The sequence below is a fragment of the Hyla sarda genome, chromosome 5 (genome assembly GCF_029499605.1).
Source record: "Hyla sarda isolate aHylSar1 chromosome 5, aHylSar1.hap1, whole genome shotgun sequence".
Lineage (NCBI taxonomy): Eukaryota > Metazoa > Chordata > Amphibia > Anura > Hylidae > Hyla > Hyla sarda.
This window is the reverse complement of record NC_079193.1, coordinates 111,155,705-111,179,256: the sequence shown is the minus strand read 5'-3', so window position 1 is coordinate 111,179,256 and position 23,552 is coordinate 111,155,705. Positions and strand designations below refer to the sequence as shown.

At 42.6% G+C, this 23,552-nt stretch overlaps 1 protein-coding gene across 2 annotated transcripts in view; it reads right to left on the bottom strand.

The window, feature by feature from the left end:
• Positions 1 to 16,917: 16,917 nt before the first annotated feature.
• Positions 16,918 to 23,552, bottom strand: part of GPD1L (glycerol-3-phosphate dehydrogenase 1 like) — a 73,309-nt gene continuing 66,674 nt past the window's right edge. Inside the window, exons 7-8 of one of the 2 annotated variants that reach the window (XM_056520091.1) lie at positions 21,050 to 21,156; positions 16,918 to 19,111 (exon numbers count right to left, since the gene is read on the bottom strand). In XM_056520091.1, coding sequence (XP_056376066.1) covers positions 19,015 to 19,111; positions 21,050 to 21,156 — 204 coding nt within the window. In that variant the 3' untranslated portion in view covers positions 16,918 to 19,014. The remainder of the gene's footprint in view (positions 19,112 to 21,049; positions 21,157 to 23,552) is intronic. The other variant, XM_056520092.1, reaches the window with a different exon arrangement.

The following is a 23,552-nucleotide window of genomic DNA, read 5'->3' as shown; positions in this document are numbered from 1 at the left end:
CAGACACCAGTGGGGTGTAAATGCTCACTGCACCCCTTTTTACATTCCGTGAGGGGTGTAGTTTCCGAAATAGGGTCACATGTGTGTGTGTGTGGGGGGGGGGGGGGGCACCATGTTCTGGCACCATGGGGGCTTTGTAAATGCACATAGTCCCGACTTGAATTCCAGCCAAACTCTCTCTCCCAAAACCCAATGGCACTCCTTCTCTTCTGAGCATTGAAGTTCACCTGCAGAGCACTTTTCATCCACACATGGGATATTTCCATACTCCGAAGAAATGGGGCTACAAATTTTGGGGGGCATTTTCTCCTATTACCTCTTGGTAAATTTGGGAAATAAAACTGCATTTTAGTGAAAAAAAATAAAATAAAAATTTACACATCCAACTTTAATGAAAAGTTGCCAAACACCTGTGGGGTGTTAATGATCACTATACCCTTTGTTATGCCACATGTTTTTTTTTTTTTTTTTTTTTTGCAGTTCTAGCACCATAGTGGCTTCCTAAATGCGACATGCCCCCCCCCCCCCACCATTTCAACTAAATTTGCTTTACAAAAGTCAAATGTGACTCCTTCTCTTCTGAGCATTATAGTGCGCCCCCAGTGCACTTGACGTCCACACAGGGGATATTTCCATACTCAGAAGAGATGGGGTTACACATTTTGGGGGGCATTTTCTCCTATTACCCCTTGTAAAAATGTAAAATTTGGGGGAAAACTGCATTTTAGTGAAAAAAATAAATTAATGTACACATCCGAATTTAACCAAAAGTCGTCAAACATCTGTGGGGTGTTAGGGCTTGTTATGTTCCTTGAGGGGTGTTGTTTCCAAAATAGTATGCCATGTGGGTTTTTTTTGTTTGTTTTTTTGCTGTTCTGGCACCATAAGGGCTTCCTAATGTGACATACCCTCCAAAAACCATTTCAGAAAAACTCACTCTCCAAAATCCCATTGTCGCTCCTTCCCTTCTGAGTCCTCTAGCGCAACCACAGAGCACTTAACGTACACATATAAGATATTTCCTTACTCGAGAAAAATTGGGTTACAATTTGTAAAAATTCAAAAACTGGGTCTACAAGAACAAATTAAGATTTTGCTGCTATTCCTGTGAAACACTTAAAGGGTTAACACACTTTCTGAATGTCATTTTGAATACTTTGAAGGGTGCAGTTTTTATAATGGGGTCATTTATTGGGTATTTCTAATATGAAGGCCCCTTGTTACGCTGAGCGCTCCGGGTCCCTGCTCCTCCCTGAAGCGCTCGCGGCGTTTCTCTCCCTGCAGCGCCCCGGTCAGACCCGCTGACCGGGAGCGCTGCACTGACATTGCCGGCGGGGATGCGATTCGCATAGCGGGACGCGCCCGCTCGCGATTCGCATCCCAAGTCACTCACCTGTCCCGGTCCCCGGCTGTCATGTTCTGGCGCGCGCCAGCTCTCTGAGATTTAAAGGGCCAGTGCACCAATGATTGGTGCCTGGCCCAATCAGCCTAATTAGCTTCCACCTGCTCCCTGGCTATATTACCTCACTTCCCCTGCACTTCCTCGACGGATCTTGTTGCCTTAGTGCCTTGAGAAAGCTTCTACTGTGTTTACCCATACTGTGTTCCTGACCTCCTGCTAATTCTATAGACTACGAACCTTGCCGCCTGCCCCGACCTTCTGCTACGTCCGACCTTGCTCTTGTCTACTCCCTTGTACCGCGCTTATCTCAGCAGTCAGAGAGGTTGAGCCGTTGCCGGTGGATACGACCTGGTTGCTACCGCCGCTGCAAGACCATCCCGCTTTGCGGCAGGCTCTGGTGAATACCAGTAGCAACTTAGAACCGGTCCACCGACACGGTCCACGCCAATCCCTCTCTGGCACAGAGGATCCACCTCCATCCAGCCGAATCGTGACAGTATATCCGGCCATGGATCCCGCTGAGGTCCCCCTGCCAGTTGTCGCTGACCTCACCACGGTGGTCGCCCAGCAATCCCGACAGATCGCCCATCTAGGTCACCAGCTGTCGCAAGTGTCCACCATGTTACAGCAACTTCAGTCGCAGCTACAGCAGCTGTAACAGCAGCCACCATCTCCAGCACCTCCTCCGCAGCGAGTGGCCGCTCCTAACCTCCGCTTGTCCCTGCCGGACAAATTTGATGGGGACTCTAGACTCTGCCGTGGTTTCCTGTCACAATGTTCCCTACATTTGGAGATGTTGTCGGACCAATTTCCTAAAGAACGGTTGAAGGTGGCTTTCGTGGTTAGTCTCCTGTCTGGGAAGGCTTTGTCTTGGGCCACACCGCTCTGGGACTGCGATGATCCTGTCACCGCCACTGTACAGTCCTTCTTCTCTGAGGTTCGCAGTGTCTTCGAGGAACCAGCCCGAGCTTCTTCTGCCGAAACTGCCTTGTTAAACCTGGTCCAGGGTAGTTCTTCTGTAGGCGAATACGCCATCCAATTTCGTACCCTCGTTGGAACAACGAGGCTCTCTGCGCGACTTTTAAAAAAGGCCTATCCAGTAACATCAAAGATGTGCTGGCCGCACGAGAAATTCCTGCCAACCTGCATGAACTTATCCATTTGGCCACCCGCATTGACATGCGTTTTTCTGAAAGACACCAGGAACTCCGCCAGGAAAAAGACCTTAATCCCTGGGCACCTCTCTCACGGTATCCTTTGCAATCTACCCCTGTGCCTCCCGCTGAGGAGGCTATGCAAGTGGATCGGTCTCGCCTGACCCTTGAAGAGAGGTCTCGCCGTAGGGATAAAAATCTATGTCTGTACTGCGCTAGTACCGAACATTTCTTGGTGGATTGCCCTATCCGTCCTCCACGTCTGGAAAACGGACGCTCGCACCCTGCTCACGTGGGTCTGGCGTCTCTTGATACGAACTCTGCTTCTCCATGTCTCACTGTGCCCGTACGGATTTCTCCGTCTGCCAACTCCTCCTTCTCAGCCGTGGCCGTCGTGGACTCTGGTTCTTCTGGAAATTTTATTCTGGCCTCTTTGCTTGATAGGTACTGCATCCCGGTGACCCGTCTCGTCAAGCCGCTTTACATTTCCTCGGTCAACGGAGTGAAGTTGCACTGCACTGTGCGTTACCGCACAGAGCCCCTGCTTATGAACATTGGACCGCATCACGAGAAAATTGAATTTTTGGTCCTGCCCAACTGCACCTCTGAAGTCCTCCTCGGTCTGCCATGGCTCCAGCTTCATTCTCCTACCTTGGACTGGACCACCGGGGAGATCAAGAATTGGGGTCCTGCTTGCCACAAGAAAATGCCTCACGTCTGCTCCCAGCCCCATCTGTCGGGCCTCAGTGTCTCCTCCTGTGCCTGGTCTCCCCAAGGCTTATCAGGACTGTGCCGTGCCTCCTCATAGCCCCCGTCCTGGTAACACTCTGCCCCGTGTCAAACCTCACCCTCTGCCCCCCCTCCCCATTCCCACTCCTTCTGAACTGTCTGCCGTTCTAGGGCATACCCAGGACTTTACTGTCCCCCAGAAGGAGACTCTACAATCGCTCCCAATGTCCTCGTCCCATGTGGAGCGATATCCCGACAAAAAGAGAGGGAGACCTAAGGGGGGGGGGGGGGTACTGTTACGCCGAGCGCTCCGGGTCCCTGCTCCTCCCCGAAGCGCTCGCGGCGTTTCTCTCCCTGCAGCGCCCCGGTCAGACCCGCTGACCGGGAGCGCTGCACTGACATTGCCGGCGGGGATGCGATTCGCATCCCAAGTCACTCACCTGTCCCGGTCCCCGGCTGTCATGTTCTGGCGCGCGCGGCTCCGCTCTCTAGGGCGCGTGAGCGCCAGCTCTCTGAGATTTAAAGGGCCAGTGCACCAATGATTGGTGCCTGGCCCAATCAGCCTAATTAGCTTCCACCTGCTCCCTGGCTATATTACCTCACTTCCCCTGCACTTCCTTGCCGGATCTTGTTGCCTTAGTGCTTTGAGAAAGCTTCTACTGTGTTTACCCATACTGTGTTCCTGACCTCCTGCTAATTCTATAGACTACGAACCTTGCCGCCTGCCCCGACCTTCTGCTACGTCCGACTTTGCTCTTGTCTACTCCCTTGTACCGCGCTTATCTCAGCAGTCAGAGAGGTTGAGCCGTTGCCGGTGGATATGACCTGGTTGCTACCGCTGCTGCAAGACCATCCCGCTTTGCGGCGGGCTCTGGTGAATACCAGTAGCAACTTAGAACCGGTCCACCGACACGGTCCACGCCAATCCCTCTCTGGCACAGAGGATCCACCTCCAGCCAGCCGAATCATGACACCCCTCAAATCCACTTCAAAACTGAACTGGTCCCTGAAAAATTCTGATTCTTCAAATTTTGTGAAAAATTGGTGCTGAGCTTTGAAGCCCTCTGATGTCTTCCAAAAAGTAAAAACATGTCAGCTTTATGATGCAAACATATTGTATATGTGAATCAATATATAAATGATTTGGGATGTCCATGAGCATAGAGCTTCAAAGTAAAAAAAAAAAAATGCTACATTTTCAAATTTTTCATAAAATTTTACATTTTTTCACCAAGAAATGATGCAAGTATCGACGAAAATGTACCACTAACATAAAGTAGAATATGTCATGAAAAAACAATCTCTGAATCAGAATGAAAAGTAAAAGCATCCCAGAGTTACTAATGTTTAAAGTGACAGTGGTCAGATTGCCCAGGTCCTTAAGGTGAAACTGCGCTGGGTCCTTAAGGGGTTAAGAGTCTGGCCTATCCTGTATTTCTGTGTAGAAGTACCAGTAATAGACAAAAGGGCTGGGCCAAATAATGCCTGAATGTCAGGAATGCCTATGAAATTCCTGATTGCAATATCCTCCCATTTAATGAATGAGAGATGACCGAAAGGCTAAACTCCTTAATGTCAGAAATAGCCCATCTTTGAGAAAACAGTTTATACCAGTGGTTCTTAACCTGGGTTCGATCGAACCCCAGGGGTTCGGTGAGTCATTTTCGGGGGTTCGGCGGGAGAGGTCACAACAGGACAGGCGAACCAAGCAATTGCTTGGGGCCCCGAGCAGAGCCGATGTTTGCCCATCCTGTAGCAACGGGGCAATTCCCCCCATCACTATTAACTCCCTGCGGTCTCACGCTAAGTTTAAAAATGCAGGGACCACCGGGACATAGCACACGCCGTGATGTCACTGACGTCCCGTGGGTGTGCCCATAAAAACGAAGGCCTGGAGGATAGAGAAGGAGAAAGACGCACGCTGGCCAGCTTCGTAAGTGACAAGTGGCACGTCATCTTCGGTGCTTTGACCACCGGTTCCGAGACCTACTGCTATAGCCGGAGCGGTGGTCGGAGCACTGAAGTGGGCAATACACAGGCATACAGCCTCCAGCCATACACTGTATATGGCTGGAGGCTGTATGTCTGTGGGGGAACACTGCCTGCGCCTAATGTGTGGGGAAACACTGCCTGCTCCTAATGTGTGGGGGAACACTGCCTGCGCCTAATGTGTGGGGGAACACTGCCTGCGCCTAATGTGTGGGGGAACACTGCCTGCGCCTAATGGTTTTGTTCATTTTGTGCACCTATGTATAAATATATACTTAAATATATACCTCCTATGTTTTGAATTTGAAAAAATCATATTTTATTTTTCCAATTAAGAGGGGTTTGGTGAATGTGCATACGAAACTGGTGGGGTTCAGTACCTCCAACAAGGTTAAGAACCACTGGTTTATACTGTTTTACAGTCCCAAGCTACTTGAGAAGGGATATCAGATATTGTAGATAGAATACTGGGTGAAAGAGACCTCCCTACCAATGAATATTGGTAAGGGAGTCTCAGTTTGAAAAAAAATTGAGGCAACCTCCACAAGGTATTCTAAGGAGGTCAATGCCTCACAATTTCTGTTAGGCTTTTTGCATGGAATTCTGAAGTAAATTCTGCAGAAATGAATTGCCAATTCACTTCAATGGAGTTCCTGAAACAGAAATTCTGCTGTGTGAATGGGACAGTGAAATCCCATTGAAGTGTATTGGCTGTACATTCATTCAAAATTTCCATGCAGAAATTCTGCCATGTGAACACAGCCTCAGAGGCAAACACTTCTCAGTGTCTGTTTGACAATCATTTTTATTGAAAATATTTCAGTACAACAATATGACATTCACAGCATAAGTGCATAAATCAATGATCAAGCGGTTTCCCGCAGCGGAATTGCAGACCCTTCTGACTTCAATGGGGCTTGCGGCGGATTTTCCGCAGCGTAAATTCTGCTGCAGACAGCCGAGAAGAGCCTACCCCCTTTCAAATACGCAGTGGGAAACCTGCAAATAAATCCGCCCGTATGAACGTACCATAAAAGTTCATATAACCCCCTTTTCCATATAAAAATATGTAAACATAATAAAAATAAACATATTTGGTATTGGCGCGTGCATAATTGACTGAACTATTAAAAAATAACATTTTATATCCTGTACGGTAAATGGCGTAAATGTAAAAAAAAACAACACAGAATTGCGTTTTTTATGTTTATAACATCGTATCCCAGAAAAAGTAAAAAAGTGTTCAAAAAGTCTGATCAATGCCAAAATGGTACCGATACAAACAGTATATTACGAACGAGCCCTTATACAGCCCAGTTTACAGAAAAATACAAATATTATAGGGGTCAGGGATTTTTTTTTAATTAAAAAGTAAAAAAAAAAAAAATTTTAACCTCTTGAGGACGTAGGGCGTACCCAGTCCTGGTGTTTAAAACGGCGTCACACCGTGACCCCGCATCACACCGGGTCGGTCCTGGCTTCTATTCATAGCCGAGACCCTGGGCTAACAGCGCGTGGCACCGATCATTGTGCTGCGCACTATTAACCCTTCAGACGCGGCGATCAAAGTTGACCGACGCATCTGAAAGTGAAAGTAAACGCTTCCCGGCAGCTCAGTCGGGCTGATCGGGACATCGCAATAAAATTGCGATGTCCCGATCAGCTAGGACGCGAGCGGAGGTCCCCTTACCTGTCTCCGCGGCATCCGATCGGGGTTTTGTTTGCTCCAAGCCTGAGCTACAGGCTTGAGCAATCGAGCCCCTATCTCGCTGATCCATGCAAAGCTATGGCTTTGCAGGGATCAGCATAAGAGATCAGTGTGTGCAGTGCTATAGCTCCCTATGGGAGCTATTGCACTGCAAAAAAAAAAAAGTGAAAAAAAAAGTTAACAAAGGTCATTTAACCCCTTCCCTAATAAAAGTTTGAATCACCCCCCTTTTCCCATAAAAAAAAACTGTGTAATTAAAAATAAACATATGTGGTATTGCCGCGTGCGGAAATGTCCGAACTATAAAAATATATTGTTAATTAAATCACACGGTCAATCGTGTACGTGCAAAAAAATTCCAAAGTCCAAAATAGTGTATTTTTGGTCACTTTTTATATAATGAAAAAATGAATAAAAAGCGATCAAAAAGTCCGATCAATACAAAAATGGTACCGATAAAAACTTCAGAACACAGCGCAAAAATTAGTCCTCATACCGGCCCATACGCGGAAAAATAAAAAAGTTTTATTGGGGTTAGAAGATGAGAATATTTAACATATAAATTTTTTTCCGAAGTACGACAATATCTAACCTATATAAGTAGGGTATCATTTTAACCGCATGGACCTACAGAATAAAGATAAGGTGTTATTTTTTCCGAAAAATGCACTGCGTTGAAACGGAAGCCCCCAAAATTTACAAAGTGAAATTTTTTCTTCAATTTTGTCGCACAATGATTTTTTTTTTCCGTTTCGCCGTGGATTTTTGGGTAAAATGACTAATGTCACTGCAAATTAGAATTGGTGGCACAAAAAATAAGCCATCATATGGAATTTTATGTGCAAAATTGAAAGCATTATGATTTTTATAAGGTGATGAGGAAAAAATGAAAATGCAAAAACGGAAAAACCCTGCGCCCTTAAGGGGTTAAAACATGACGGAAACTAAACAATTTTGGTATTGGTGTAATCTGGCCGACCTAAAGTATCAAAATAATATGTAAGTTTGACCACAAGGTGAATGGCAAAAAAAAATTTCTATTTTTGTTTCAGAGCATAAATTATGGAAAAATTAAAGGTGTCATTACAACGTATACTTCCCCGCAAAAAAACAAGCCTCAAATGGGTCTGTAGATTGAAAAATAAGAGTTATGGCTATTATAGTACAAGGAGGAAAAACAAAAGTGCAGAAACTAATAAAGACCCTATATTCGTACTATTTTGGTTGAATTTATTTTATCTACCAGGACAAGTAGATCGTCATGAGGGACAAGTAGACTGTGTTCCGCCTTAGTCCCTTGGACAAGTATTTTATTTTTTAATTTCCACACCCCTTGCCTTTTAAGAAAAATAACTCTCCCCCTGAAACCTACAGACCAATGTGAGGGCTTGTTTTTTGCGCGACCAGTTGTACATGTTCTTTTATTCTGAAGGTCACTGCCTTTAAAACCATACCCAATTTATATAGTTTTTTAAAATTATTGTAGTACTTTATTTAACAAAATTAGTACGCTTAACCCCTTAAAGGAGTAGTCCAGTGGTGACCCAGTGGTGATAGGGGATAAGTTGCAGATCGCGGGGGGTCCGACCGCTGGGGCCCCCCGTGATCTCCTGTACGGAGCCCTGACAGCCCACGGGAAGGGGGCGTGTCGACCTCCGCACGAAGCGGCGGCCGACACGCCTCCTCAATACAACTCTATGGCAGAGCCGAAGCACTGCCTTCGGCAATCTCCGGCTCTGCCATAGAGATGTATCGAGGGGGTGTGTCGGCCGCCGCTTCGTGTGGAGGTCAACACCCGCTATCTGGCCGCAGAGCCTGGCCCCCATACAGAGAGATCGCTGAAGGCCCCAGCGGTCGGACCCCCCGCAATCTCAAACTTATCCCCTATCCTTAGGATAGGGGATACGTTTTTCACCACTGGACTACCCCTTTAAGGACTCAGCACATTTTCAACTTAAGGACTTTGTTTTTCCTTCCCTTCTAAAAACAATAAAGCTTTCAATTTTGCACCTACAGACCCATATAAGGGCTTGTTTTTTTGCATCACAAATTGTACTTTGTAATACCATAACTTATTTTTTAATATAACCTGAGGCAAAACTAAAAAATATATTATTTGTGATGTGAAAGAAAAAAAACACCATTTTGTAACCTTTGGGGGCTCCAGTTTCTACGCAGCTCCTTTTTCGGTAAAAATGACACTTTATCTTTATTCTGTAGGTCCATAGAGTTACAAGGATACCCAATTCATGTAGGTTTTATTTTATTTTAACCCCTTAACGACGCAGGACGTATATTTACGTCCTGCGCCGGCTCCCGTGATATGAAGCGGGATTGCGCCGCGATCCTGCATCATATCGCGTCAGTCCCGGCGCCCATCAACGGGACCCGCGGCTAATACCACACATCGCCGATCGCGGCGATGTGCAGTATTAACCCTTTAGAAGCGGCGGTCAAAGCTGACCGCCGCTTCTAAAGTGAAAGTGACCCGGCTGCTCAGTCGGGCTGTTCGGGACCGCCGCGGTGAAATCGCAGCGTCCCGAACAGCTGACCGGACACCGGTAGGGCCCTTACCTGCCTCCTCGGTGTCCAATCGGCGAATGACTGCTCCGTGCCTGAGATCCAGGTAGGAGCAGTCAAGCGCCGATAACACTGATCACAGGCGTGTTAATACACGCCTGTGATCTGTGTAAAAGATCAGTGTGTGCAGTGTTATAGGTCCCTATGGGACCTATAACACTGCAAAAAAAATGTAAAAAAAAAGTGTTAATAAAGGTCATTTAACCCCTTCCCTAATAAAAGTTTGAAACACCCCCATTTTCCCATAAAAAAAATTAAAACAGTGTAAAAAAAAAAATAAATAAACATATGTGGTATCGCCGCGTGCGTAAATGTCCGAACTATAAAAAATATATCATTAATTAAACCGCACGGTCAATGGCGTACGCGCAAAAAAAATTCAAAAGTCCAAAAAAGCATATTTTGGTCACTTTTTATACCATTAAAAAATGAATAAAAAGTGATCAAAAAGTTCGATCAAAACAAAAATCATACCGATAAAAACTTCAGATCACGGTGCAAAAATGAGTCCTCATACCGCCCTGTACGTGGAAAAATAAAAAATTTATAGGGGTCAGAAGATGACATTTTTAAACATATAAATTTTCCTGCATGTAGTTATGATTTTTTCCAGAAGTGCGACAAAATCAAACCTATATAAGTAGGGTATCATTTTAACCGTATGGACCTACAGAATAATGATAAGGTGTAATTTTTACCGAAATATGCACTGCGTAGAAACGGAAGCTCCGAAAATTTACAAAATGGCGTTTTTTCTTCGATTTTGTCGCACAATTATTTTTTTTTCCGTTTCGCCGTGCATTTTTGGGTAAAATGACTAATGTCACTGCAAAGTAGAATTGGCGACGCAAAAAATAAGCCATAATATGGATTTTTAGGTGGAAAATTTAGGTAAGGAGGAAAAAACGAAAGTGCAAAAACGGAAAAACCCTGAGTCCTTAAGGGGTTAATCGTGAAAAATTATAAACTACAGGCACCAAAATTATTATTTTTAAAATTGGCATCTTCTGACCCCCATAACTTTATTTTTCTGCGTACGGGGCGGTATGAGGGCTCATTTTTGTTTTGATGGGACTTTTTTATCACAGTTTATTAATATTATTATGGTATATGAAGTGACCAAAAATGCACAATTTTGGACTTTGGTATTTTCTTTACGTGTATGCCATCGACCATGTGGTTTAGCTAACCTTATATTTTAACCCTTTTTTGCAATTGTGACCACTGTCACTTTATGCATTAATAACTCTGCGATGCTTTTACCGATTATTCTGATTCCAAGATTGTTATTTCATGACATACTCTACTTTAACATAGTGGTAAATGTTCGTCGTTACTTGCATCCTTTCTTAGTGAAAAATCCCCAAATTTCATGAAAAATTTGAAAATGTAGGATTTTTTTTTACGTTTGAAACTCTCTGCTTTAAGGAAAATGGATATTCCAAATAAATTATATATTGATTCACATATACAATATGTCTACTTTATATTGGCATCATAAAGTTGACATTTTTTACTTTTGAAAGACATATGAGGGCTTCAATATTCAGCAACAATTTTACAATTTTTCATGAAAATTTCAAAATCAGAATTTTTCAGGGACCAGTCCAGTTTTGAAGTGGATTTGAGGGGCTTTCATGTTAGAAATACCCCATAAATTACCCCTTTATAAAAACTGCACCCCTAAAAGTATTCAAAATGACATTCAGAATGTTTGTTAACCCTTTAGGTATTTCACAGGAATAGCAGCAAAGAGAAGGAGAAAATTCAAAATTCATGTTCTTGCAGAGCCATTTTTTGAATTTTTCATTTTCACCGACAACTGTTCCAAAGATCTGGCAAACACCTGTGGGGCATAGATGCTCACTGCACCCCTTATTACATTCTGTGAGGGGTGTAGTTTCCAAAACAGGGTGACATGTGAGGGGGGGTCCATTGTTCTGGCACCATGGGGGCTTTGTAAACACATATGGCCTTCAATTCCGGACAAATTTTTTCTCTAAAAGCCTAATTGCGCTCCTTCTCTTCTGAGCATTGTGGTTCGCCCGCAGAGCACTTTACATCCACATATGGGGTATATTCTTTCTCCGAACAAATGGTGTTACAAATTTTTTGCGGCCTTTTTTTTCTTTCCCTATTTTCCCTTGTGAAAATGAAAAATTTAAGGTAACACCAGCACTTTAGTTAATTTTTTTTTCATTTTCCCATTCCCCTTGTTATGTTCAGTGAGGGGTGTAGTTTCCAAAATGGGGTCACACGTGAGTATTTTTTTTGCGTTTATGTCAGAATCGCTGTAAAATCAGCCACCCCTGTGCAAATCACCAATTTAGGCCTCAAATGTACAAGGTGCACTCTCACTCCTGAGTGCTGTTGTGCACCCGCAGAGCAATTTATGTCCACATATGGGGTATTTCCGTACTCAGGAGAAATTGTGTTACAAATTTTGGGTGTTTTTTTTTATTTTATTTTTTTTTTATTTACCTCTTGTGAAAATAAAAAGTATGGGGTAACACCAGCATGTTAATGTTTAAAAAAAAAAAAAAAAAAAAAAAAAAAAAATTACACTAATAGGCTGGTATGTAAACAGAAAAAACTGGAGTCACTTCTAGATTTTTATAAGAAAATATAAACAATTTTATTTTATTAATAATCACATTACATAAAAGGTAGGAGAATATTCACCCAGGAGGGGACAAAAATAAAACATAGGTGTCACTCAGGTATCCATTACAAGGTGCCTAGTGCATAATGTACTAGAAATCTAGCAAGCAGCATATACATAACAGAAAATACATGTAAACAAGGTCTCTGGTGCAAAGTAGTCCAAACACAAAGTTGAGGTATATACTTAGCCATACATGATAGTAAAAAAGGCACACGACACCAGAGCGACACCACCCCAACGCGGCGTTTCGGCAAACCTTTGTCAAACCCCTCGACAAAGGTTTGCCGAAACGTTGCATTGGGGTGTTGTCGCTCTGGTGTCCTGTGCCTTTTTTACTATCATGTATGGCTAAGTATATACCTCAACTTTATGTGTTTGAACTACTTTGTTTTATTTTTGTCCCCTCCTGGGTGGATATTCTCCTACCTTTTATGTAATGTGATTAATAAAATTTGTTTATATTTTCTTATAAAGATCTATAAGTGACTCCAGTTTTTTCTGTTTACATATAATATTTGGGAGGTCCCCAAGCACTTTATTAATAGGGGGATATTACAACATTTTAAATATTTCATTTATGTATTATGTAATAAGCTCTCTCTGGCCCCCCCCCCCCCTTTTGATCTGAAAATCAAGCATATACTAACAGGCTGGTGTAGACCCGAACTTTCATAAGGGGTAAAAGTAGAAAAAGCCCCACCAAAATTTGTAACACAATTTCTCCCAAGTACGGAAATACCCCATATGCGACCCTAAACTGTTTCCTTGAAACACGACAGGGCTCCGAAGTGAGAGAGAGCCATACGCATTTGAGGACTAAATTAGGGGTTGAATAGGGATGGCACACTGGTTGGGAAACCTTCAGTTAGGTTCTGTTTCCAACCAGTGTTGGTCTCAGGACCCCCCTGGGCGATGTGCTGGGATGATTTCAGCAGACATCCCGGTCCGGTGGGGACCAAAATTCCCACGGGTGTACTCATATGCCATGAGTCCTTAAGGACTCAGAAACAGGGGCATATGTATACGCCCTGCGTCCTTAAGGGGTTAATAGTTCGGACATGTACGCACGCGGCGATACCACATTTTTATTTCATTATTTTTTTTATGTGAAAAGGGGGGCGATTTAAGGGGGCCATAGAACAGCATTGATCAATGTTACCGGCGCTCTGCTGAGCAGGCATGGAGCAGTAGATCGTCAATCGGAGGACGGAGAGGCAGGCAAGCACCCTCCAGTCGTCCAGTAAGCTGATCGGAACGCCGTGATAGTCCCAATCAGCTCCGCTGAGCTGCCGGGATTCTTTCACTTTAGACGATGCAATCAACTTTGATTGTGGCAACTAAAGGGTTAATGCCAGGCATCCGTCCGATCGGCCGTGCCCGGCCTTAGCCGTGGGTCCTGGCTGCCCGTAGCCACCGGGACCCACCAGGTTTAACCCCTTCTCTGCCGATGAGAATGGTTTAAACCTGCTAAAAACGGGACCAGGGCACACAGGTACACCCCGTGTCCCTCAGAACCGGAGATGCAGGGCGTACCTGACATATTCCACTTTAACAGAGGTAAATTTTCGTTGTTACTTGCATACTTTCTTGGTGAAAAAAAAGACCATTTTGAATTTTTCTAACTTTTAAACTACCTGCTTGATTTACATATACAATATGTCTACTTTATGTTGGCATCATAAAGTTGACATGTTTTTTATTTTTTATTTTCAAATTTCATCTTGTACAGTAAAGGATAGATCAGTTAAATAAGACAAATGACATCTTATACAAACCCCACCTTACACCCCCCCCCCTCCCTCCTCTCACCAGCCATTTACCCTACCCCTTCCATTGACTCCATTCTAAACAAACTTTATTACCTTTTTTGTTTTTATTATATATGGTATCATAGATCTTAATTTTTTCCACTACACTGCTCCATTCCTTTATATTCATTACATCAGGGGCAAACCACTTCCTAAAAATACAAATTTTTGTAATACCTAATAGTTTATTAATTATCAGATTTTTTGTTTTGTTTACTAAGCCCTATTCCAAGAATTACTGTTCTAATATCCCTGGGTATTTGAATCTTAAAATTTTGATTTATTTTGTTGAGAGTTCCTTCCCATAGTTTATATACTTTCGGACAACCCCAGAGCATGTGTATCAGGTCTGCATCTAATGCTTGTCATTTGGGGCAGTCCAAGTTCCCCCTTTTTGCTATAGTATGCAAACATTTCGGAGTGTAGGGTAATCTATGAATCATTTTACTCAACGAGACTTTATGGTTTCCGTTTATTGATGCTTGACTAATATTATGAAAACTTTCTCTCCATTTTTCGTCAGATATCCCCCCTACATCTCCCATCCATTTATCTCTTCTTCTTGAAATTTTATAGCTAGATACTACTTCTACAATCCCCTTGTATATTTTACCCAGTATTTGTTTTTGTACTATCCTGTAAACTGAATATAGTGTCCATCATCAGGTGTTCTTCAACTGCCCATCTTAAGTTTTGTCTATCTTTCTCCCACGCATCCCTTATTTGTACATATAAGATTAAAAAGAGTTATTCTTTTGAATATTTTCCTATCAACATGTCCCACCCAATTACTGTTCCGTCCTGTATCAATTGTGCAACTCTTATAATCTCGTATTTTTCCCAGTTTACATAGTCGCTTATTTTATTAAGTTTTGGGAAATTTGTGTTTTCCCATACCCGTGCATAATTTAGGCTACCTTTAATTCCTAGTGTTTTCCTCAACCATTCCCACGTCTTAAGTAATCTTACCAAGTGCATTTTATTTTTATCTAAATGTTTCACTCTACCACTCAACTAACTCAAACTCATATCCGTGATTTCTTTTTTCCCTAAGAAAAATTTAGTGTTTAAAGAGTCCCTCTGCATAAATTATCTGAGTCGCTATATAGTACCATTTTAATACCAGAAGTCCCAGACCCCCCATCTGGACTGGGGCGCATAGTAGTTCCGTTTTCATACGAATTGGTTTTTGACCCCATACCAATTTGTTTATTTCTTTTTGCAATATTTTGAAATCCTTATCATTCACCCATATCGGGGCGGCTCGGATCACATGTAGAGCCATGGGCAGCAATAAATAAAAGTTGACATGTTTTTACTTTTTGAGGACATTAGAGAGCATGTTTCATTTAGCAAGTCCCAGAACAGCAAAAAAAACGAGAAAATGAAAAATTTGATTTTTAAACACTAAAATTATGGTGTTACTCCAAATTTTACATTTTCACCTGGGGAAATAGGGGAAAAGTCCCCCAAAATTTGAAGTGCAATTTCACCTGAAAAAGAAAATACCCCATATGTGGATGTTACGTGCTCTGCGGGCGAACTGCAATGCTCAGAATTAGAGATGAGCGAACTTACAGTAAATTCAATTAGTCACGAACTTCTCGGCTTGGCAGTTGATGACTTTTCCTGCATAAATTAGTTCAGCTTTCAGGTACTCCGATGGGCTGGAAAAGGTGGATTCAGTCCTAGTAGACTCTTTCCTAGGAATGTATCCACCTTTTCCAGCCCATGGGAGCACCTGAAAGCTGAACTCATTTACACAGGATAAGTAATGAACTGCCGAGCAGAGAAGTTCATGACGAATCAAATTTACTGTAAGTTCGCTCATCTCTACTCAGAATAGAAGGAGCGCCATTGGGCTTTTGGAGTGAAAAGATTGTTGGAATTGAAGTTGGGGGCCATGTACGTTTACAAAGCCCCCATTGTGCAAGAACAGCAGAAATCCCCCCACATGTGACACCCTTTTGGAAACTAAACCACTCAAGGAACGCAACTAGGGTTATAGTGAGTATTTACACCTCAATTTTTTTGAACAGTGGGCTGTAAAAGTGAAAAATTTTATTTTTATCACTGAAATGCTGGTATTAACCAAAATGTTTTTGTTTTGTTTCAAAAGTAGTAAGAGAAAAAAAGCTCCACAAAATGTGTAGCCCAATTTCTCTAGAATAAGGAAATACCCCATATATGGGGGTAAAGTACTAAGCAGGTGCAAAACAGGGCTTAGGAGACCGCACCAATGAGATTTGAAGCCTAAAGTGGTGATTTGCACAGCAATGGTTGAGGTTCTGACATAAAATCTAATCTAAAAAAAATTAAACCCTGGCAAGTGACCACAATTATGAAACTACACCCCTCAAGGAAGGTAACAAGGGGTACAGTGAGTACTTACACCTCACAGGTTTTTTGAACAGTGGGCCATAAATTGAATTTTTTTTTTATTTTTTATACTAAAATGCTGAGGTTACCCAATTTTTAAAATTTTCACAGTGAACCCGACAAAGGTCAATCTTGATTCCAGACTTGATTCGCCAACAAACTCATGTATCACGGGCTCTTAGTCTGCTGGCTGAGTCCAGACAAGTTCGCTGGTACGGGGCGCCTGTTAACTTGGTTGGGGGGGGGGGGTTGACTAGTATGAGTGCCAGGGGGACTCCTTTTGTGATGTCATGGGATGCCTGCTGAATGATTTCAGACGGCATCCCGGTACGGTCCCCGCACAGCGAGTGGCGGGGACTGGAAAACCGCAGGGCGGTGGGAATAAAATATAGAAATATATAGCATTTTAATAAGGGAAGTAATCCAGCTAGAGGTAAAGAACCAAGCAAGAAATTCTGCAAACATCGATTAGGTAAGTTAGCACAGGCATGATGCAGGTGAAATAAAACACACATTTTATTTTCATATGATTTAATAGTAGTGAAAAAGCACAGTACAGCTGCACAGTATGGGGGAGATATATCAAAACCTGTCCAGAGAAAAAGTTGCTGAGTTGCCCCTAACAACCAATCAGATCGCTTCTTTCATTTTTTCAGAGGCCTTTTCAAAAATGAAAGAAGCGATCTGACTGGTTGCTATGGGCAACTCAGCACCTTTTCCTCTAGACCGGTTTTGCTAAATCTTCCATTATATGTCTAGGAATGGCACATTATCCCACAGGCAAGTACAGAAAGTCATAATGCTGTAACAGGTCAAATGTACTTATAAAATATGCATCAATACTAAAAAAAGTTTAGATACAGAATACAGAATGTAAAAATAATGCATAAACCTAAAATATGAGCCCTTAGATAGTTTGCCCCTGAATTAAAGATCACAACAGTTACGTAACAGGTATAAAATATTGCATAAAACCAAATCAACAGAATAGTCACTATTAATATTGTACTTTTTCATGGGCAATTAAATACAGTGTAACCACCATCACAATAAAAGATATGAGAACTACTGTTTCGGTTACAGAGTTGGCATGCAGATATACTATATAATATTGTAGACCGCTATGGCAAGTTCATACATCATACACGTGGTCCAAAGTGATTAGCTTTCAGTTTTCAGGTGTTGCCATTGATCCATCAATAATTTCTTTAAAAGGGTATGTTCACTGCACGGAATTCTGCAGGAATTTCGCAGTGTGAACATTCCCATCAGTGTGAACGCGAAACCCGTTCACACTGCGGAATTTCAGCGGTGGACAATTCTGCTGCCTAAATTGTTCCACTCAAAGAACATGTTCATTCTTTGCGCAAAATTCTGCAAGTACTGCATAGCCGTCAATTGTGACTGCGCAGTGCCCCCACAGTCCTACCGCCGAAGTAGCTTCAGCTGCAGCCGCCTGACAGAATCTCAGGCGTCCGCAGCTGAGATTGCGCAGTGTGAACATACCCTTAGGCGAACTTGTTGTAGGAAGTTAGACTTTATTCACATCCATATCAGAAGTTCCACAAGTGCACTCCATCACAGATCCTACTAAAACAATCTGTCACATAGTGCATTATGTATTGCTATTTTATCTGGTAAATGCTGGACACAGTAATTGAAACCACAAGGACCCCATTTTTGGCAAAATGGGTGACTTTCATGTATGATATGCAGGGGATCTGGCACCCTAATTTTTTGTTCTGCTTCGATGAACAAGAAAAATGACAATGATGTGAACCCAGCATAATTGTGGCAAAAATTCTTAGAGTTAAAGACTTCCTTTGTGCCTTTGTTGCAACAGAACCACTGTGTGTGGAATCTCCTATACCATATATCTTAAAAGGGAACCTGACAGCAACCTACTGCCCTACAAACTTCTATTAAAAAGGGTGCTCTAACAATGTGTCCATAGGTTTCCTGTGACGCTGCACTTTTTGTAAAAAACAACTTTGATCAGTGGTCCCAACATGTGTCATGGAGGAGCTGCCCATGCCCTTCTTCCTCTCATTCATGTCTCCCGTCGGCCAGGATGCGCATGGCTTTTCCTACATTAAGTGTGTCAATCAAGCTGGAGTGGGAGGGGGCTGCACAACAACATGCTGCGGCCATGCATGACTACATGCTGCCGACTAGTTACCACACCAGAACAGACATTCAATTTTATCTTTTTTTTTTTATTTTTAAACCAAAAGAGCAGCATTGCAGGAAAAATAGACAGTGTGGAAATGCTGTTCACTACCCCTGTGATGAAATGGTGAAATTTATAGGGAAATAGGGAGCTTTTAGTTTCTCTTAAATGGAGTTGTTTCTATGGTTCGAGATGTGCAAGCTAAAGTTATATAGATATATATCAGTTACAGAGTTGCAAGTGTGAACAAACTTTTACAGACAATTTCTTCATGATCTGTGCAAAACATGCTTCTTGAATACCAACATGTCACACTGATTTTACAACTGACAGATTTTACACACTCTCTTTTGTGCATTAGTGGAGGCTAGGCTCCTGGATTTTGCAGCATAAACATTTTTAGAAAGAAAAAAAAAAAAAGAAAAACACACTACAAATGCTCAGGATGGCTCTGCAGGCAGGAAATAACGTCTTCCACAGGTTTACCTTCATAGCAGATTCTATACACAGCAGTGAAAAGAGGGAACCTATGAGGCAACCAAATAACGCATGTTAGATTACAGGTTTATATTTAGAGACTGTTATATTTGTATGCGGAGTTGAATAATATAGAGTGCCAAAAAAAAAAAAAATTTGCATAAACACTTATTAGATTTATATAGACATCAAAGAGTAGCTGTAAAATAAAATTACTACAGAAACATGTGGCATTGCTTACCTGTCTGCCCTTGTTCTAAAACCACTAAATAAAAAAATTGTTTGGAGTTTGTTTTGCAGGTCTGTACCTCTTTTCAGCTGTCAGAAATTCGTGTACTTCCTGGTTGAGCAGCTTCTCTGTACTACAATTCCCAAAATTCATAGCTTTCCCTAAACTCTTTATCACAGACCTCTCATCCTGCCTACTTCCTTAAAGCGCAACTGTCATGGAAATTTTACCCCCCTGACTAATAATATGATAGTATAGATGATGATGCGTGTAATGCAGCTGTACTTTTGGCTGCCATTTATCACTTTTTATCAGCAGGAAAATAGTTTTATCGTGCGGTCAGCAACAGTCGGGTAGGCGTGGCTGCGGATTGTAATGCCCCGCCACCGCCACGCCTATCCCCTGTAAGTGAGCGCTGGACCACTGTGTGATTGACACACAGGTCCCCACCCCCGATGTCCATGATGTGCGGGCCGGCGTGACTCCACTGAGCCTATACATATAATGTGCACCTTTAGGTTATATGAAATACAGTGCCCGTCCTCTTCTTTCTTCTCATGGTGCCAGAGACGCGCTGCTTCTGCTTTCACTACAGGCAGTTAGTTCGCTCCCGTTGTCTGACACCAGCTCAGTGCGCCTGCGCAGTGCTAGAGGCAGGGAGCGAGCTCTCTGCCTATAGTGAAAGAAGAAGCAGTGCGTCTCCGGCACCAGGAGAAGAAAGAAGAGGAGTACGGGCACTGTATTTCATATAACATAAAGGTGCACATATGTATAGGCTCAGTGGAGTCACGCCGGCCCGCACATCGTGGGCATCGGGGGTGGGGACCTGTGTGTCAATCACAAAAGTCCGGCGCTCACTTACAGGGGATAGGCGTGGCGGAGGTCGGGCATTACGATCCCTAGCCACGCCTATCCGTCTGTTGCTGACCACACGATAAAACTATTTTCCTGCTAACAAAGAGTGATAAACAGCAGCCAAAAGTACAGCTGCATTACACGTGTCATCATCTATACTATCATGTTATTAGTCTGGTGGGTATAATTTCCATGACAGTTGCGCTTTAACATTAATCTGTCAGCTATATTTTCTGCTAGGAGCTGCAGACAAATTGAATAGATGTTCAGGTATAAAAGCATAGTTTACCTTTTCTGGAGCTGATGGCTGTTCCCAAACTTACACAATGACCAAAGAAGTTCTCAGATAAGTGTCAAAGGGCCGGTGCCAATCTGCTTAAGTGCCACCACATGGAAAGCCTCCTCACCAAAATCTCCCAGATGCTACTTGACTGATGTAAAGAGTGCAGTATGTCATTTGAGGAGGGAAGAGTAAGTGAGGAGGCATTCCAGGCTGTGGCACTTAAGCAGCTTGACACTGACCTCGTTGACACTTGTCTAAGAAATAAAAAAAAATAATAAAAAAGGCTATTTCATAGGTTTGGCAACCACCATCAGCTTTAGGAAAAAGTTACAGTTTGCTTTTGTATAGTTATGCTTTTAACAGTGTCTGCAGCTCTTAGCTACATATACATTTGACAGATTCACTTCAATATATATTATCTGGTACAGTCCTAGGTAAATTTGAACCCAGGAACTGTCAAGCCATGCCAAGCTAACCGCTATCAAAATTGTAATTTCTCACATAACTAATGTTAAACGATACTGCCTCCTTATAAATAGATGTATGTATATAATGGGGAGTTGTCATTTGCCATTCCACAGTATAGCATAGTAGGGTAACTAATGCAAAGCTTTTACTTACTTGTCTACCATGCTTTTCTGCTGAAGGATACGATACACCTCTGCAGAGGTCTGAGGTCCTTGTAGTTTCTGTCCGTTCAGCATCTCCTTTTCAAGTTCTTCTATACTCTACAACGCAAGAAAACAATTACAATCAGGTCTGTAAAGAACACAGTGCAACTTCATTAAACCCACACTTGTCATGAATAACAAAGCTGCAGGTTACATAGGTATACAAAGACTGGCATTCTGACTGAACCTCACTTTAAAGAAGAAGAAATATTTGTTTTGTGATACATAAGGTGTGGTGCTATATCCAAAGGCTTTACTTTTTTTTTCCCCCAACCAGTTTCACAGCTGGAAAGCTTTGATAAGACTCAACCTAACAAATGTATGATCACAAGGAGAAAATGCAGCTTCAGCATTGGGATAAAATGAATTGTCTGTTCTTAAAAGTCTGGTAACACATGCAGAGATATGCAAACTGATTATACAAGGCAAGCTGTGAGTTTAAGAACATGAAGCGTAGGTGGTCTTAGAGGCAACACTCAAGTCTTTGCTGAAAAAAACAAAACAATTGCAGTACATGGATAGATTTGGGAACCATGTCAGTAAGTATTGCTCTAACCTGAAATAAGCCATATCCTGTAAAATAGTAACTGTAGTCTTTTCATCCACACTTAAAACTGTCCTGCTGATCCTACACTGCTCAAAAAAAATAAAAGGGGACACTAAGATAACACATCCTAGATCTGAATGAATGAACTAATCGTATGAAATCAAATGTATCAACCCATGGAGTTCTGGATATGGAGTCACACTCAAAATCAAAGTGGAAAACCACACTACAGGCTGATCCAACTTTGATCTAAGGTCCTTAAAAGAATTCAAAATGAGGCTCAGTAGTGTGTGTGTGTGTGTGTGTGGCCTCTAAGTGCCCGTATGACCTCCCTACAACGCCTGGGCATGCCCCTGATGAGGTGGCAGATGGTCTCCTGAGGGATGTCCTCCCAGACCTGGACTAATGTATCCGCCAACTCCTGGACGGTCTGTGGTGCAACGTGGCATTGGTGGATGGAGTGAGACATGATGTCCCAGATGTGCTCAATCAAATTCAGGTCTGGGGAACGGGCGGGTCAGTCCATAGCATCAATGCCTTCTTCTTGCAGGAACTGCTGACACTCCAGCCAAATGAGGTCTTGCACTGTCTTGCATCAGGAGGAACCCAGGGCCAAATGCATCAGCATATGGTCTCATAAGGGGTCTGAGGATCTCATCTCGGTACCTAATGACAATCAGGCTACCTCTGGCAAGCACATTGAGTGCTGTGCGGCCCCCCCCAAAGAAATGCCACCCCACACCATTACTGACCCACTGTCAAACCGGTCATGCTGGAGGATGTTGCAGGCAGCAGAATGTTATCCACGGCGTCTCCAGACTGTCACATGTGCTAAGTGTGAACCTGCTTTCATCTGTGAAGAGCACAGGGTGCCAGTGGCAAATTTGCCAATCTTGGTGAACGTCCTGCACGGTGTTGAACTGTAAGCACAACCCCCACCTGTGGATGTCGGGCCCTCATACCACCCTCATACCACCCGCAGCTTGATCACGGGGGGATTCGCTATAGAGGTAGCCGGAGGGCTTACTTTCTGCTTCCCTGGTGACCGTGGCTGAACTAGGCTCCATCAATGGAGTTCAATAGAACTCTATTGATCTGTATGAAGAATCTAATGATTCCTCCCAAAAGTCCCCTAAGGGACTAATAAAGTGTGAAAAAAATGTAATAAAAGTTTAAAAACCCCTTCCATATTATAAGTTCAAATCCCGCCCTTATATAAAAACATGTATACATAATAAAAATAAACATTTAGTATCGCTGCGTGCGTAATTGTGCCAACTATTAAAATATAACATTATGTATCCTGTACAGTAAATTACGTAAAAGGTAAAAAAAATGCTAAACCACAGAATTGCTATTTTTATAATATCCCAGAAAAAAAAAAAGTTAAAAACTATTAAAAAGTCAGATCAATACCAGAATGGTACCGATACAAAAAACAGATTATGGTGCAAAAAAATCCTCAGGAGTCCTCATACAGCCTGGTATTTTTTTTTAATTAGTAAAACATGACGAAAACTATAGAAATCTGGTATTTCTGTATTCCGGCCGGTCTAAAATATCAAAATCACACGTTAGCTCAACCCCAAGGTAAATGGCGTAGAAAAGAAAAATCACCAAATCTGCAAATTTATCTTTTACTATTTCAATTTCACTTCACCAATATTTTTAAAAATGTTATGGAAAAATTAAAAAGGTATCATTGTTGTAGTTATGGCTTTTATAAGGCAAGGACAAGTGGATCGTCATGAGGGACGAGTAGATTTTGCTCTGATTTAGTCCTGTGGACAAGTAATTAAATCAAATTTCCACAGCCCTAGTGAAACAGGCAAAGCATACAAAGGGTATGTTTTTCAAAAAAGGTTTGAGAGGGCTTAAAGGGTAGCTCCCACCAGCCTATTTTTTT